The sequence below is a fragment of the Hyla sarda genome, chromosome 9, assembly GCF_029499605.1.
Source record: "Hyla sarda isolate aHylSar1 chromosome 9, aHylSar1.hap1, whole genome shotgun sequence".
Taxonomy (NCBI): Eukaryota; Metazoa; Chordata; class Amphibia; order Anura; family Hylidae; genus Hyla; species Hyla sarda.
The window spans coordinates 11,889,607-11,904,606 of record NC_079197.1 but is presented as its reverse complement, the minus strand read 5'-3'; the positions used below and the strand labels follow the sequence as shown (position 1 = coordinate 11,904,606).

General features: G+C 44.3%; 2 protein-coding genes across 4 annotated transcripts in view; both read left to right on the top strand.

The window, feature by feature from the left end:
- The window catches only part of NDOR1 (NADPH dependent diflavin oxidoreductase 1), a gene marked incomplete in the record, with an annotated part of 25,171 nt that extends 21,003 nt beyond the window's left edge, over positions 1-4,168 (top strand). Inside the window, 2 exon segments of the mRNA XM_056538230.1 lie at positions 1,626-1,720; positions 3,248-4,168. Of these exon segments, the coding sequence (XP_056394205.1) occupies positions 1,626-1,720; positions 3,248-3,392 (240 nt within the window).
- Positions 4,169-8,044: 3,876 nt separating this feature from the next.
- Positions 8,045-15,000, top strand: part of LOC130290595 (uncharacterized) — a 12,041-nt gene continuing 5,085 nt past the window's right edge. Inside the window, exons 1-2 of one of the 3 annotated variants that reach the window (XR_008847645.1) lie at positions 8,045-8,511; positions 11,423-13,862. Coding sequence is in view for 2 of the 3 variants with exons in the window: in XM_056538432.1 (XP_056394407.1) it covers positions 11,481-12,515 (1,035 nt within the window). In the remaining variant the exon portion in view is untranslated. Of the gene's footprint in view, positions 8,512-8,742; positions 9,119-11,422; positions 14,627-15,000 lie in introns of those variants that run through there. The other 2 variants (XM_056538432.1, XM_056538433.1) reach the window with 2 other exon arrangements.

Below are 15,000 nucleotides of genomic sequence, written 5' to 3'. Positions count from 1 at the left end.
ATTCTGCCTAAATTTCCCATGATTGCTCTGGCTATACAGGGAGAGGGTGTGGCATCTGATCACTGCACCTGGTCATCAGATTAAATGGGTACTCCGGTGGAAAACGTATTTGTAAATTTTTTTTAAATCAACTGGTGCCAGAAAGTTAAACAGATTTGTAAATTACTTCTATTAAAAAAAAATCTTAATCCTTCCAGTAGTTATTAGCTGCTGAATACTACAGGGGAAATTATTTTCTTTTTGGAACACAGAGCTCTCTGCTGACATCACGAGCACAGTGCTCTCTGCTGACGTCTCTGTCCATTTTAGGAACTCTCCAGAGCAGCATATGTTTTCTATGGGGATTTTTTTTTTCCCCCTACTCTGGACAGTTCCTAAAATGGACAGAGATGTCAGCAGAGAGCACTGCGCTCGTGGTGTCAGCAGAGAGCTCTGTGTTCCAAAAGGAAAATAATTTCCCCTGTAGTATTCGGCAGCTAATAGGTATTTTTTAATAGAAGTAATTTATAAATCTGTTTAACTTTCTGGCACCAGTTGATTTAAAATAAAAAAAAATAAAAAATAAAAGTTTTCCACCGGAGTACCCCTTTAAGCTGCAGGCGCTGGAAGTCACCCAGGTGAAACAATTAGACTCATAAGTGGGTTAGGATGAGTTCACATTATGTGCAGTTTTGGTGCGTTTTTCTATTTATAGTGCGTTTTTTTGTAGCAAAAATATCTCCATAAGGAGTTAGTGATTTGACCTATAATAACAATTGAGGTGTTTTATAAACATTTGACGTCTTCACAAATCAAATTTTTACTAAATTTTTTTTACGTTTTTACTGCATTTAGTTTTTTTTCTGATGCAATTTTCCAAAATCGCCATAGCAATGACACGATATATATGATCCCATATATATCCTGTCCCCCCCCCCCATGATTTCCATCCACAGTGCCCAAAATGAACACTATTTACTACCTTCTCCATCAGTACGAGACCCCTACAACACCAACTAGGAGTTCCATACCTCGAGTTTACCTCTCTCTCTTTTCACCACTGTCACTGTAATGCAGGATGTAACCTGTAAGCAGCCAATAGAGAGCGCTCATGTATAGCTTTCTGCTGCTCAATCCAGGGAATAGAGCAGTGTTTCCCAAGCAGGGTGCCTCCAGCTGATGCAAAACTACAATTCCCCGACATCTTGGGAGTTGTAGTTTTGCAACAGCTGGAGAAACCCTGGTTGAGAAACACTGGAATAGAGTATGGCTGTGTTTCCCAACCAGGGTGCCTCCAGCTGTTGCAAAACTACAACTCCCAGCATGCCTGGACAGCCGAAGGCTGTCCAGGCATGCTGGGAGTTGTAGTTTTGCAACAGCTGGAGGCACCCTGGTTGGGAAACACTGAAGTATGGGGTTACTGTCCTTTCACGAACCTGTATTTGTCAGCTTTGTCTTTGTGTATGATCCGCGGCAGCACTATGTGAGTGATACATTCATTCATTTAATACTTTTATGTCTGTAATAGCTGTTAATAAAAAATAAAAAATAAAATTATAGATATATATTGATATATTTATTAATATTTTTTATTATTATTATAATTTTTTATTTAATTTTTTATAAATTTTTTTCTTTGTAAACAGGAGGACAAAATTTACGTTCAGCATCGGATAAAGGAGAATGGCGCATACCTGTGGCAATTGATCAGTAACAAACAAGCTTCCTTCTACATAGCCGGGTAAGGCATTCAGTTACTTCACACGTACAGTCTTTGATTCGCAGGATTTGAAGCTGCAGATTACAATGTAAACGAAATGACTGATCACAGCTTCAAATCCTGCGCATCAAGTAATGTACGTGGGAATAAACCCTAAAGGGGTCCCCGGAATTGTCCCCGTACTACGCCTGGGCGGCCCCTGCTCCATTCAACCCCCATTGGGACACCGAACGTTTCCAATCGCTGACCTCTAAAGACCTTTGGCGACCCCCCCCCCCATAGAGAACGGCTGTCTGGGCATGATGGGAGTTGTAGTTTTGCAGCAGCTTGAGGGCAACCGGTTGGACACCTAAGATCTAATAAAATCACGAGCCAATATATATATATATATATATATATATATATATATATATATATATATATATGCCAGTTAGTAATGAGGTTTCCTGAGAGTCATTCATAATCTAAAGTAGTGGTCTCCAAACTGTGGAGCTCCAGCTGTTTCAAAACTACAACTCCCAGCATGCCCGGACAGCAAGTGACTGATCCCTCTATAGCAGTGTGTCTCCAGCTGTTGCAAAACTACAGCACCCAGTATTCCCAGACAGCTAACTACAATTCCCAGTATTCCCGGACAGCAAGTGACTGATCCCTCTATAGCAGTGGAGTTCCAGATGTTGCAAAACTACAATTCCCAGCATGCATGGACAGCTAACTACAACTCCCAGCATGCCCGGACAGCTAACCACAACTCCCAGCATGCCCAGACAGCAAGTGACTGATCCCTCTATAGCAGTGCAGTTCCAGATGTTGAAAAACTACAACTCCCAGCATTCCCAGACAGCGAACTACAACTCCCAGCATGCCCGGACAGCAAGTGACTGATCCCTCTATAGCAGTGCAGTTCCAGATGTTGAAAAACTGCAACTCCCAGCATTCCCAGACAGCGAACTACAACTCCCAGCATGCCCGGACAGCAAGTGACTGATCCCTCTATAGCAGTGCAGTTCCAGATGTTGAAAAACTACAATTCCCAGACAGCGAACTACAACTCCCAGCATGCCCGGAAAGCAAGTGACTGATCCCTCTATAGCAGTGGAGTTCCAGATGTTGCAAAACTACAACTCCCAGCATTCCCACACAGCTAACTACAACTCCCAGCATGCACGGACAGAAAGTGACTGATCCCTCTATAGCAGTGGAGTTCCAGATGTTGCAAAACTACAACTCCCAGCATGCCCGGACAGCTAACTACAACTCCCAGCATGCCCGGACAGCAAGTGACTGATCCCTCTATAACAGTGGAGTTCCAGATGTTGCCAAACTACAACTCCCAGCATGCCCGGACAGCCAACGGCTGTCCGGGCATGCTGGGACTTGTAGTTTTCCAACAGCTGGAGGTTCACAGTGTGGAGACGAAGGCTATAGAACATGGTTTCCCAACCTGGGTGCCTCCAGTTGTTGCAAAACTACAACTCCCAGCATGCCCTTCATTCATTCACATATTTTCATTCCTTTTGTCTTGTTTTTCCTATTTCTCCTCTATAGAAATGCCAAATCGATGCCGAACCAGGTGACGGACGCCTTGAAGTCCGTCTTCCAATCGGAGGGTCAGATGTCCGCCGCAGAGGCCGAGCAGTACCTGGCCATGCTGGAGAAATGTGGACGCTTCCAGAGCGAGACCTGGTCGTAAAGCATCGGCCTACAAGAGCCTCCTAAATCATACCTCACCCCGGTCACTGAGGGGAACCGCTATACAAGTGACTGCCCTGCACTGGTGGACATTCACTTTAATGGGAATTAGAAATACATAGCAAAAATAAATAAAAAGTCGTCTTGTGATATTGCAGATCGGATCCATTTTTAAGTTAACGGAGCTGAGCCGCAATACCACACACAACCTGTGGACAGGAGCGGCGCTATTTATGGAAAGGAATCAGCTGTGCATTGCTAATCCTGAAAGTACTGGGACCACTGGACTATGTGCATTTTACATATATATATATAGATATTAAAGTGATTTATTATTACAGAATCTGTGTGCGGATCCATATTGTTTGCAGAGAAGGGAGATTGTGGGAATGCATAATCTAAAGCAGTGGTCTCCAAACTGTGGGGTTGCAAAACTACAACTCCCAGCATGCCCGGATAGCCATCATGCTGAGAGTTGTAGTATTGCAACAGCTGGAGGTTGACAGTTGTGTTTCCCAACCAGGGTGTAACTAGATATTGCAAAACTACAACTCCCAGCATGCCTAGTTTGGAGACCACTAACCTAGACCTTAGGTATCCGAACTGTGGACTTCAAGATGTTACGAAACTACAACTCCCAGCAAGCCTAGAGGAGTTGTAGTTTTGCATTAGCTGGAGGTAGATTACCAAAACGTGGACCTCCAGCTGTTGAAAAACTACAACTTCCAGCATGCCTTGACAGCCTGTTGTCAGTAAACCCCAACCCTGTGACTGTCTAGCTGTAGCAAAACTACAACTCCCAGCATGCCCAGACAGCAATTGGCTGTCCCAGCATGCTGGGAGTTGTAGTTTTGCAACACCTGGAGGTCCACAGTTTGGATACCTAAGGTCTAGGTTAGTTGTCTCCAAACTAGGTATGCTGGGAGTTGTACTTTTGCAACAGCTGGAGGTCCGCAGTTTGGAGAACTAGGCTGTAAAACAGTGTTTCCCAGCCAGGGTGTCACCAGATATTGCAAAATTACAACTCCCAGCATGCCTAGTTTGGAGACCACTAACCTAGAGGCGTTGTAGTTTTGCAACACCTGGAGGTCCACAAAACTACAACTCCCAACATGCCCGGACAGCCGTTGGCTGTCCGGGCATGCTGGGAGTTGTAGTTTTGCAACAGCTGGAGGCACCCTGGTTGGGAAACACTGGATTAAAAGGGGTACTCCGGTGGAAAACAATTAATTGTAAATCAACTGGTGCCAGAAAGTTATACAGATTTGTAAATTACTTCAATTTGAAAAATCTTAATCCTTCCAGTACTTATCAGCTGCTGTATGCTCCACAGGAAGTTGTTTGCTTTTTGAATTTCTTTTCTGTCTGATCACAGTGCTCTCTGCTGACACCTCTGTCCATGTCAGGAACTGTCCAGAGCAGGAGAGGTTTACTATAGGGCCAACGGCTGTCCGGGCATGCTGGGAGTTGTAGTTTTGCTACAGCTAGACAGTCACGGGGTTGGGGTTTTACTGACAACAGGCTGTCAAGGCATGCTGGGAGTTGTAGTTTTGCAATATCTGGAGGTCCACGTTTTGGTAATCTACCTCCAGCTAATGCAAAACTACAACTCCTCTAGGCTTGCTGGGAGTTGTAGTTTCGTAGTTTGGAGGCCACTAAAGTCAAGTCACGCATCGCCACCTTTACCTAAATCCGGCTCATGTGACAGGTGAGAACCGGCTGCGGCCTAACCCGTCTGGTTCACTCTCACTGCAGGGAGAACAAGTTTCCCTGGGAGAACCTGATGTCTACATCACATTTTCATAAGCCGAATACATTATTTTGTCTTCTGTTGTCGGCCATTTCAGACTGACTGTAAAATCTGGATGAACAACAACTCCCAGCATGCCCCAAACAACTTGCTACATGTGCTAGCATGCCCTGATAGCACTAGGGCTCCCCAGCCCAGTGTTTCCCAAGCAGGGTGCATCCAGCTGTTGCAAAACTACAACTCCCAGCAGGCCCGGCTTGTTGGGAGTTGTAGTTTTGCAACAGCTGGAGGCCCACCGATTGGGAAACACTGCCCTTGCCTTTATCACACAACTCCCAGCATTCCCTAATGATCTACAAGCGTTCAGTTGTTGCAGAACTACAAATGCCAGCATGCACTGACATCCTATGGCTCTCAAGCTTTAGGAAAACTACAACTCCCAGCATTCCCTAACAACCTGCGACCCACCTTATTTTGCAAAGCTACATGTGCTAGCATGACCTGATAGCCTATGGCTCCCTAGCCCAGTGTTTCTCAACCAGTGTACCTCCAGCTGTTGGGAAACTACAACTCCCAGCATGCCCAGAGAGCCAACAGCTGTCCGGGCATGCTGGGAGTTATAGTGGTTCAACAGCTGGAGGTCCACACGTTATGGAACAATGTTGTAGATGTACGGGTTATGGCTCTCTAGCCCACTGTTTCCCAAGCAGGGTGCCTCCAGCTGTTGCACAACTACAACTCCCAGCATGTCCTAGCAACCTGCAACTCTCCTGCTGTTGCAAAGCTACATGTGCTAGCATGCCCTCATAGCCTGTTTCCCAACCAGTGTACCTCCAGCTGTTGGGAAACTACAACTCCCAGCATGCCCAGAGAGCCAACAGCTGTCCGGGGCATGCTGGGGGTTATAGTGGTTCAACAGCTGGAGGTCCACACGTTATGGAACAATGTTGTAGATGTACGGGTTATGGCTCTTTAGCCCAGTGTTTCCCAAGCAGGGTGCCTCCAGCTGTTGCACAACTACAACTCCCAGCATGTCCTAGCAACCTGCAACTCTGCTGCTGTTGCAAAGCTACATGTGCCAACATACCCTGATATCCTATGGCTCCCTAGTGCAGTGTTCCCTAACCAGTGTACCTCCAGCTGTTGCAAAACTACAACTCCCAAAGGCTTTCCGGGCATGCTTGGAGTTGTAGTTTTGCAACAGCTGGAGACACACTGGTTGGGGAGCAGTGTTGTAGATGTGCGGGTGGGTGATACCAGAGGGAAGGGTGCGGTAGTTTCCCATTTCCCTGTCTCGTTTACAAGGCTTCAGAGACAATAGGCGGGTAATGAATAATTACAATGGTTACAGCACTATACAGGTCATGTGATATGCGTATGGGTATCTATAGGGGGGGACGCATATGGAAACGAGGCTCCCAAAACTCTGTCCGTCCTATTGTCTGGGGTATGACAATGCCGCACAGTTTCTGATGGGTTGTGTGTATTGCAATGGACCAGTGTTTCCCAACCAGGGTGCCTCCAGCTGTTGCAAAAATACAACTCCCAGCATGCCCGGACAGCCAACGGCTGTCCGGGCATGCTGGGAGTTGTATTTTTGCAACAGCTGGAGGCACAATGGTTGGGAAACACTGGTGCTGAAGACTAGAACCCATCCAAAATATTTATTTTATTTATTTTTGTTTTATATTTATAATATATATTTTATTTACCGTATTTTATTTTGTTTAATTTTATTTAATTAAATGTTTTAATTAATTTATTATTTTATGTATTTTTATTTAATACATTTTTTTTTGTTTTATTTATTTAATTTAATTTTATTTAATTTTATTATTTTTTTATGTATTATTTTATGTATATTTATTTATTTAATTTATTTATTTAGTTGTTTGTTTATGTATTTTGTTTAATAACTTATTTATTTATTTATTTATTTTTTTGCTGATTCACTAACAGGCATGCCGGGAGTTGTATTTTTGCAACAGCTGGAGGCACCAGCATTTTTTTCTTTGGCGCTTTATTTTCCTGTGTGTTTTTCATTACAAAATTATTTGTGGGGCGAAATTTTTCATATATATTATACATTTTTTTTTTTTAATCTTGTAAATTCTGGGGGGGGGGGGGGGGTTTCGTTTCAACGCAGAGCACTTTAAGGTTAACATGACACAATGGGGGAGATTTATCAAAACCTGTTTAGAGTAAAAGTTGCTTAGTTGCCCATAGCAACCAATCAGATCGCTTCTTTCATTTTCAACAAGGCCTCTGCAAAATGAAAGAAGCGATCCGATTGGTTGCTATGGGCAACTCAGCTACTTTTACTCTAGACAGGTTTGGATAAATCTCCACCTATATCTTTATTTATACAATTACGATACCCAATTTAGGGTGCGTTAATACGCTCTTTGTTTTTGCGGGTTTTCCCGCTGCGTATTTGAAAGTGGGGGGGGGGGGGCGGGCTCTTCTCGGCTGTCCATAGCAGATTTTCCACGGTGGAATTTACGCTGCGGAAAATCTGCCGCAGTCCCTACTGACTTCAATGGGGCTTGCGGCGGATTTTCTGCAGCGTAAATTCCTCCGTGGAAAATCTGCTGCGGGTAGCCGAGAAGAGCCCGCCCACTTTCAAATACGCAGCGGAAAACAAAGAGCGTGTGAACGCACCCTTATAAAGGTTTTGTTTTATTTTACTAAAATTATGGGGGAGGATTTATCAAACCTGTGGAGAGGTAAAGTGGAGCAGTTGCCCATAGCAACCAATCAAATCACTTCTTTCATTTTTCATAGGCCTTTTCAAAAGTGAAAGAAGCCATCTGATTGGTTGCTATGGGCAACTGGGCAACTTTACCTCTGCACAAGTTTTGATAAATCTCCCCCCCCCCCCCCCCCCATATATATATGTAACTTTTTGTAAGAAAATGCAAATGCTTAAAATCTCCCTCCTCTGACCCCTTTAACTTTATATTTTTCCATATACGGGGATGTATGAGGCTCATTTTTTGCGCCGTGATCTGTAGTTTTTATCGGTACCATTGTTATTTTATTTATTTTTTTTATTGCTTTTTATTTTAAAAAAAATTTCTGGTATATGAAGGGACCCAAAATCAGCAATTTTCGAAACATCTAAATATTTTTTTAAATGCATTTACCCCATTCACCGCGCCATTTCGTTAACGCTATATTTACTTTTTTTTACTAGGAGCGCCATTCGGACAGCACAGAGGCTGATAGCGACCCTCCTGCCGTTAATTCGTCGCGATCAACGCCCCCCCTGAACCCACCGGCATCAGTCATTTTGACTTTTAGATCCCACGATCAACTTTGATTACGCAGGGTTGGTGCCGGTCGCGATGGCCGCTGCCCAGCATTAGCGGTGAGTCCTGGCTGCTGATAGTAAAATCGTTCTTCACCGTCTGTAAATAAAGTGAGGCCCCTGCGCTTGCTTCACAAAACTGTTAACGCTGAATGACGTAAATATGGTCGCCGTAGGGTGGGAAAGAGTTAAAGAGTAGTGGAGGGGGGGGGGGGGGGTCCTTTCTATTTTCGACAAGGACCAAACAACTGTGTTCAATATATGTGACAATAAAAGAGACAGTATGCTGCCCCCTACAGGAACATGTCTGAACCCCAAATTACGAGCCCCATTCCCATTGAAGTCTCGTAATTTGGGGTCACCTACAGAAGACCACCTTCCTCTCTATGGTTCCCTGGGGGGGGTGACTGACATTCAGGGCCGTCCCACCTCCCCAGACATGTCCCGACTTCCTGCCCCAGACTGTGTCAGGCTCTTATCTCAGGGTTTTGTTCCCGGACCCTATTGGCTGGACCCAGGGGATAAATCCAGACAGACCAGTTCCTCCAGTCTGCTGTGTGTACTGGGAGAGAGCAGAGCTGGGTCTACGCTCCATAAAGAGCACCCTGGAGGTGATGTTGAATCTCAGATCGAGGGGAGACGGGAGAGTTCTGGGAAATCTCTAAAGGTAAGATGTGTGGGGGGGGGGGGGGAATGGCATGTTTTGTTATAGAGGAGGGGGAGGGTGGTCAGCCGAATCATCTGCGTCATCTTGTAATGGGGACAGAATACTCAGTATGAGATATGTTTCTCTGGGGAAGTTAGGTGGCAACTAATCCACTGCTTCCCCAACCAGAGTACCTCCAGCTGTTGCAAAACTACAACTCCCAGCATGCCCGGACAGCCAACGGCTGTCCGGACATGCTGGGAGTTGTAGTTTTGCAAAAGCTGGAGGCACACTGGTGGAGGAAACACTGCCCTAGCCATTGCAACACAGCACCCAGCATTCCCTAAAGATCTACGACCGTTCAGTTGTTGCAGAACTACAAATGCCAGCATGCCCTAACAATTTGTGGCTCTCCAGCTGATGCAAAACTGCAACTCCCAGCATGCCCTTACAACCTGCAGCCCTCCTGCTGTTGCAAAGCAAGCTACGTGTGCTAGCATGCCCTGTTAGCCTATCGCTCTCTAAGCCATCACAACACAACCCCCAGCATTCCTTAAAGGGGTACTCCGGTGGAAAACTTTTTATTTTTTTATTTATTTTTTATCAATTGGTGCCAGAAAGTTAAACAGATTTGTAAATTACTTCTATTAAAAAAATCTTAATCCTTCCAGTACTTATTAGCTGCTGAATACGACAGAGGAAATTCTTTACTTTTTTGGAACACCGAGCTCTCTGCTGACATCACGCGCACAGTGCTCTCTGCTGACACCTCTGTCCATTTTAGGAACTGTCCAGAGCAGCATATGTTTTCTATGGGGATTTTCTCCTACTCTGGACAGTTCTTAAAATGGACAGAGGTGTCAGCAGAGAGCACTGTGCTCGTGATGTCAGCAGAGAGCTCTGTGTTCCAAAAAGAAAAGAATTTCCTCTGTAGTATTCAGCAGCTAATAAGTACTGGAAGGATTAAGATTTTTTTTTATAGAAGTAATTTACAAATTTGTTCAACTTTCTGGCACCAGTTGATTAAAAAAAAAAAAAAAAAAACATTTTTCCACCGGAGTACCCCTTTAACGACCTACGACCCTACAGTTGTTGCAGAACTACAAATGCCAGCATGCCCAAAGATCCTATGGCTCTCTAGCTGATGCAAAACTGCAACTCCCAGTATGCTCTGACAGCCTGTGACGCTCTGGCTGTTGCAAAGCTACATGTTCTTGCATGCCCTGATAGCCTATGGCTCTCTAGCCATCGCAGCACAGAATGCTGGGAGTTGTAGTTTTGCAACAGCTGAAGGCACGCTGGTTGGGAAAACACTGATCTGATCCCAAAACAGATGCACAGACAAGACTGCATTCAGGAGATATCCAACATGAGAGAACTATCAGCTGAATGTTCTTTGTCCGACATCTATCACTGCAGATCCCCACATACACATGCACGCTCAGTCTGGCCAAGCGTGCATATGTTTACAATGGGGAGACTCCGCTGGCATCAGCATATACTCAATGAGAAAACCAACAAGCCCAACCCTACATTTCTCTGTCTGTTGTCTAGAAGAGCCTGAAGGCCACCATGCACTTAAAGGGGTACTCCGGTGGAATTATAATTTTTTTTTTAATTATGAACTGGTTCCAGAAAGTTAATCAGATTTGTAAATGACTTCTATTTAAAAATATTAATCCTTCCAGTATTTATGAGCTGCTGTATGCGCCACAGGAAGTTGTATTATTATTTCCGGTTTGACCACAGTGCTCTCTGCTGACACCTCTGTTCGTGTCAGGAACTGTCTAGAGCAGGAGCAAATCCTCAAAGCAAACCTCCCCTGCTCTGGACAGTTCCTGACATGGACAGAGGTGTCAGCAGAGAGCACTGTGGTCAGACTGGAAAGAACTAAACAACTTCCTGTGGAGCATACAGCAGCTGATATGTACTGGAAGGATTAAGATTTTTTAATAGCAGTAATTTACAAATCTGTATAACTTTCTGGAGCCAGTTGATTTAAAAAAAAAAAAAATGTTTTCCACAGGAGTACCCCTTTAAGATCAGTGGCCCTAACCCAGTCCTCAGGCCCCACCAACATTCCAGTTTTTTTCCCCTCAGTTAATCCATTAAAATAGAACAGGGGAAATCCTGTTCAGATTTAGATCCTGGACTGTTGGTGGGTCTTGAGGACTGGGTTGGGGACCTCTGCATTAGAGCAGATGGACCCCCCACCACCACCGAGGTGACACAACCTCTTTTAGGCCATGTTGGATGTCACCCAATTCCCAAGCTATAACTTCTTCAATGTATCTACATCTCATCTAATTGATATTATAAATGCAGGTTCCTCATCATGAAGAACCCGGGAAGATTCCTAGAAGGAGCTTTGATGTTCTAAGGAATGGATGAGCCACCAGCCGCATGCGGAGACCCAATCACAGTAGAGGAACTTAGACCTTCTCAAGACTTTGCTAAAATGACTCGACCAAAAGTGACCGGCGGTGACATCCATGGTGCCAAGAAAGCTGTAGAGCAAAGCTTTGAGCTCATAGAAGACCTCGGAGGCCATCTTCACGCTAAGGATGGACCACTGGATCTGAAGGAGAGAGAAGTTCTTGGTGCTCCTTGTAAGGTAAACATGGAAACTTTGACTATTGACTCGTGTGTCTCCCATAGTACGGACTCGTGTGTAACCATCTCAGAAGACGTAGAAGAAGAAGAGGACACCTCCGTGGTTGACCATGGAAGTTCTCAACCAACAGACAGTCATGGGGTGGACTTGCTTTATGGCTTGCCTAGGACATCTTCTGCTTCCGGTAGATCTCAGGTTGGGGATGATGAAGAACGTGAGAAAAAATCAGGCGGACATGAAGATAAGGAGCTGGTGGAGTCCTCCAAACCTCTCCTCGAGGAGGACAACCCCGAGCAGGAGTGTCCCATATGCACCGAGATATATGATACCATCAAGCACAAGCAGTCGTTACTCAACTGCAACCATATCTTTTGTGACAAATGTATCCGAACCATGGTCAACAACGCCAACTGCAGCAACCTCTGCCGCCTGACGTGCCCCATCTGCCGGCAGACGACGCCCATGGTGGAATGGGAGGTGCGTAGGATGCAGGAGCAGATGATGGAGAGCGCTGGCGTCTGCGTTGAGCAGGACTATGTGCCACCCCAGCCGCTGGTCAGAAGACCGGGACTATGCGGAGCCCTGGAATACAGGTTCCACAAACGCTTCCAGACCGGGCGCCTCTTCCCGCTTTGTATCCGAAACCCCCAAAGGTTGATGGAGAGGATGACCCGGCTGAGGCACGGCTGTCGCTGCGTGTACTTTTTAGCGTTGGTGTTTTTGCTCTTTGCCGAGTTCTTCTGCTTTACCTTCCTGTTCCTCCCTATTCTGGTGTTTATTTTGATGATTGTTTTGGGCAAGTGAGACAATAAAGTCACAAAGTGGAATCGCTTTATGGTAAAGAGTCGCTGCCTACAATGAAAATGATCGGTATGAGGCCGGTGTTAACACCAAAAAAACGAAGGCCCACATATACCGTGATGTACACGTTCACTTTAATGGGCTGAACATAGTCTATTAGTGACTATATCAGTGACTATACCAGGGTGCCTCCAGCTGTTGCAAAACTACAACTCCCAGCATGGCCGAACAGCCAATGGTTGGGAAACACTGGACATTTGCATGGAATCCTGGACATTTGCATGTTCTGCCAGCGCTAGGACCCGCTCGGAAATGCGCCGTCTCATAAGATGGCAATGCGCTTCGGAGCAGAATCCACAGAAACAATGATCCTGTCTAAAATTGGTGTTTCTATTAGCTGTGGAAAATCCGCCGTGTGCAGTAGGACTCTGCTGCTGCTGAATTTCTCCTTTTAATTCATTTATGTTTAGAAGAACATCACAAGTTTATCGTGTAAAAGTATGTAAGCGATAAGCTATCAGCATTATGTCACCAAGCAAGGTCACCCCTGCCATGCGGCTCATTCTCCATTCTATTGTAGCATTATAAGAAAGTATTTCATGTTGTTTTTCCCATCTTAAAGTTGTGGGAGAGGAAAAGCAACGACATTCTGGTCCTCCTATCTCATCCTCATAGTCCGACCTCCTATCCTGTCCTCATATCTCGTCCTCATATCCTGTCCTCATATCCTGTCCTCATATCCTGTCCCCATATCCCGACCTCATATCCTGTCCTCATATCCTGTCCTCATATCCTGTCCTCATATCCTGTCCTCATATCCCGTCCTCATATCCCGTCCTCATATCCCGACCTCATATCCCGTCCTCATACCCTGTCCCCATATCCTGTCCTCATATCCCGTTCTCATATCCCGTCCTCATATCCTGTCCTCATATCCTGTCCTCATATCCCGTCCTCATATCCCGACCTCATATCCCGTCCTCATACCCTTTCCCCATATCCTGTCCTCATATCCTGTCCCCATATCCCGACCTCATATCCCGACCTCATATCCCGTCCTCATATCCCGTCCTCATATCATGTCCCCATATCCTGACCTCATATCCCGTCCTCATATCCCGACCTCATATCCCGTCCTCATATCCCGACCTCGTATTCTGTCTTCATATCTCGTCCTCCTATCCCATGCACCACACTAACTATTCACTGCGCCTGCCTTTGGTCAGTCGTCAGGATGTTTAAAAGTCCCGGGCAATCTCTGCAGCCAGAGAGTAACGTAAGAGATGTACTGGAAATTCAATAGACTTGAATGTGACTTTAGAGAAAATTCCCCCACCCTCACCCAAGAAGGTAGGTTAGGGTTAATTATCTCTATTATATTTTACTTGACATTTAACATGTACTGAGTTTTATCGAAATATCTCTAGCTGTTTGAAAGTTATGTTGGAACCTACTCACATATATACACACATATACATTTATACACACACACACATATACATATACACACATATACACATACATTTATACACACACATACACATACATATACACATACATATACATATATAGACACATATACACATACATATACATATATAGACACATATACACATACATATACATATATAGACACATATACACATACATATATAGACACATATACACATACATATACATATATAGACACATATACACATACATATACACACACATATACACATACATATACACACACATATACACATACATATACACACACATATACACATACATATACACACACATATACACATACATATACACACATACACATATATACATATACACACATATACACATACATTTATACACACACATACACACACATATACACATACATATACATATATAGACACATATACACATACATATATAGACACATATACACATACATATACATATATAGACACATATACACATACATATACACACACATATACACATACATATACACACACATATACACATACATATACATATATAGACACATATACACATACATATACACACACATATACACATACATATACATATATAGACACATATACACTACAGACCAAAAGTTTGGACACCTTCTCATTCAGAGTTTTCTTTATTTTCATGACTATGAATATTGTAGATTCGCACTGAAGGCATCAAAACTATGAATTATCACATGTGGAATTATAGACATAACAAAAAAGTGTGAAAATCTGTCATATTCTAGGTGGAAAGTGTCCCCAAGTGCAGTCACAAAAACCATCAAGAGCTACAAAGAAACTGTCTGACATGCGGAGCCCCAGGAAAGGACGACCAAGAGTCACCTCTGCTGCGGAGGATAAGTTCATCCGAGTCCCCAGCAATCTCAGAAATCGCAAGTTATCAGCAGCTCAGATTAGAGAGTAGTGTTGCTCGCGAATATTCGCAATTCGAATATTATTCGCGAATATCGCATATTCGCGAATAT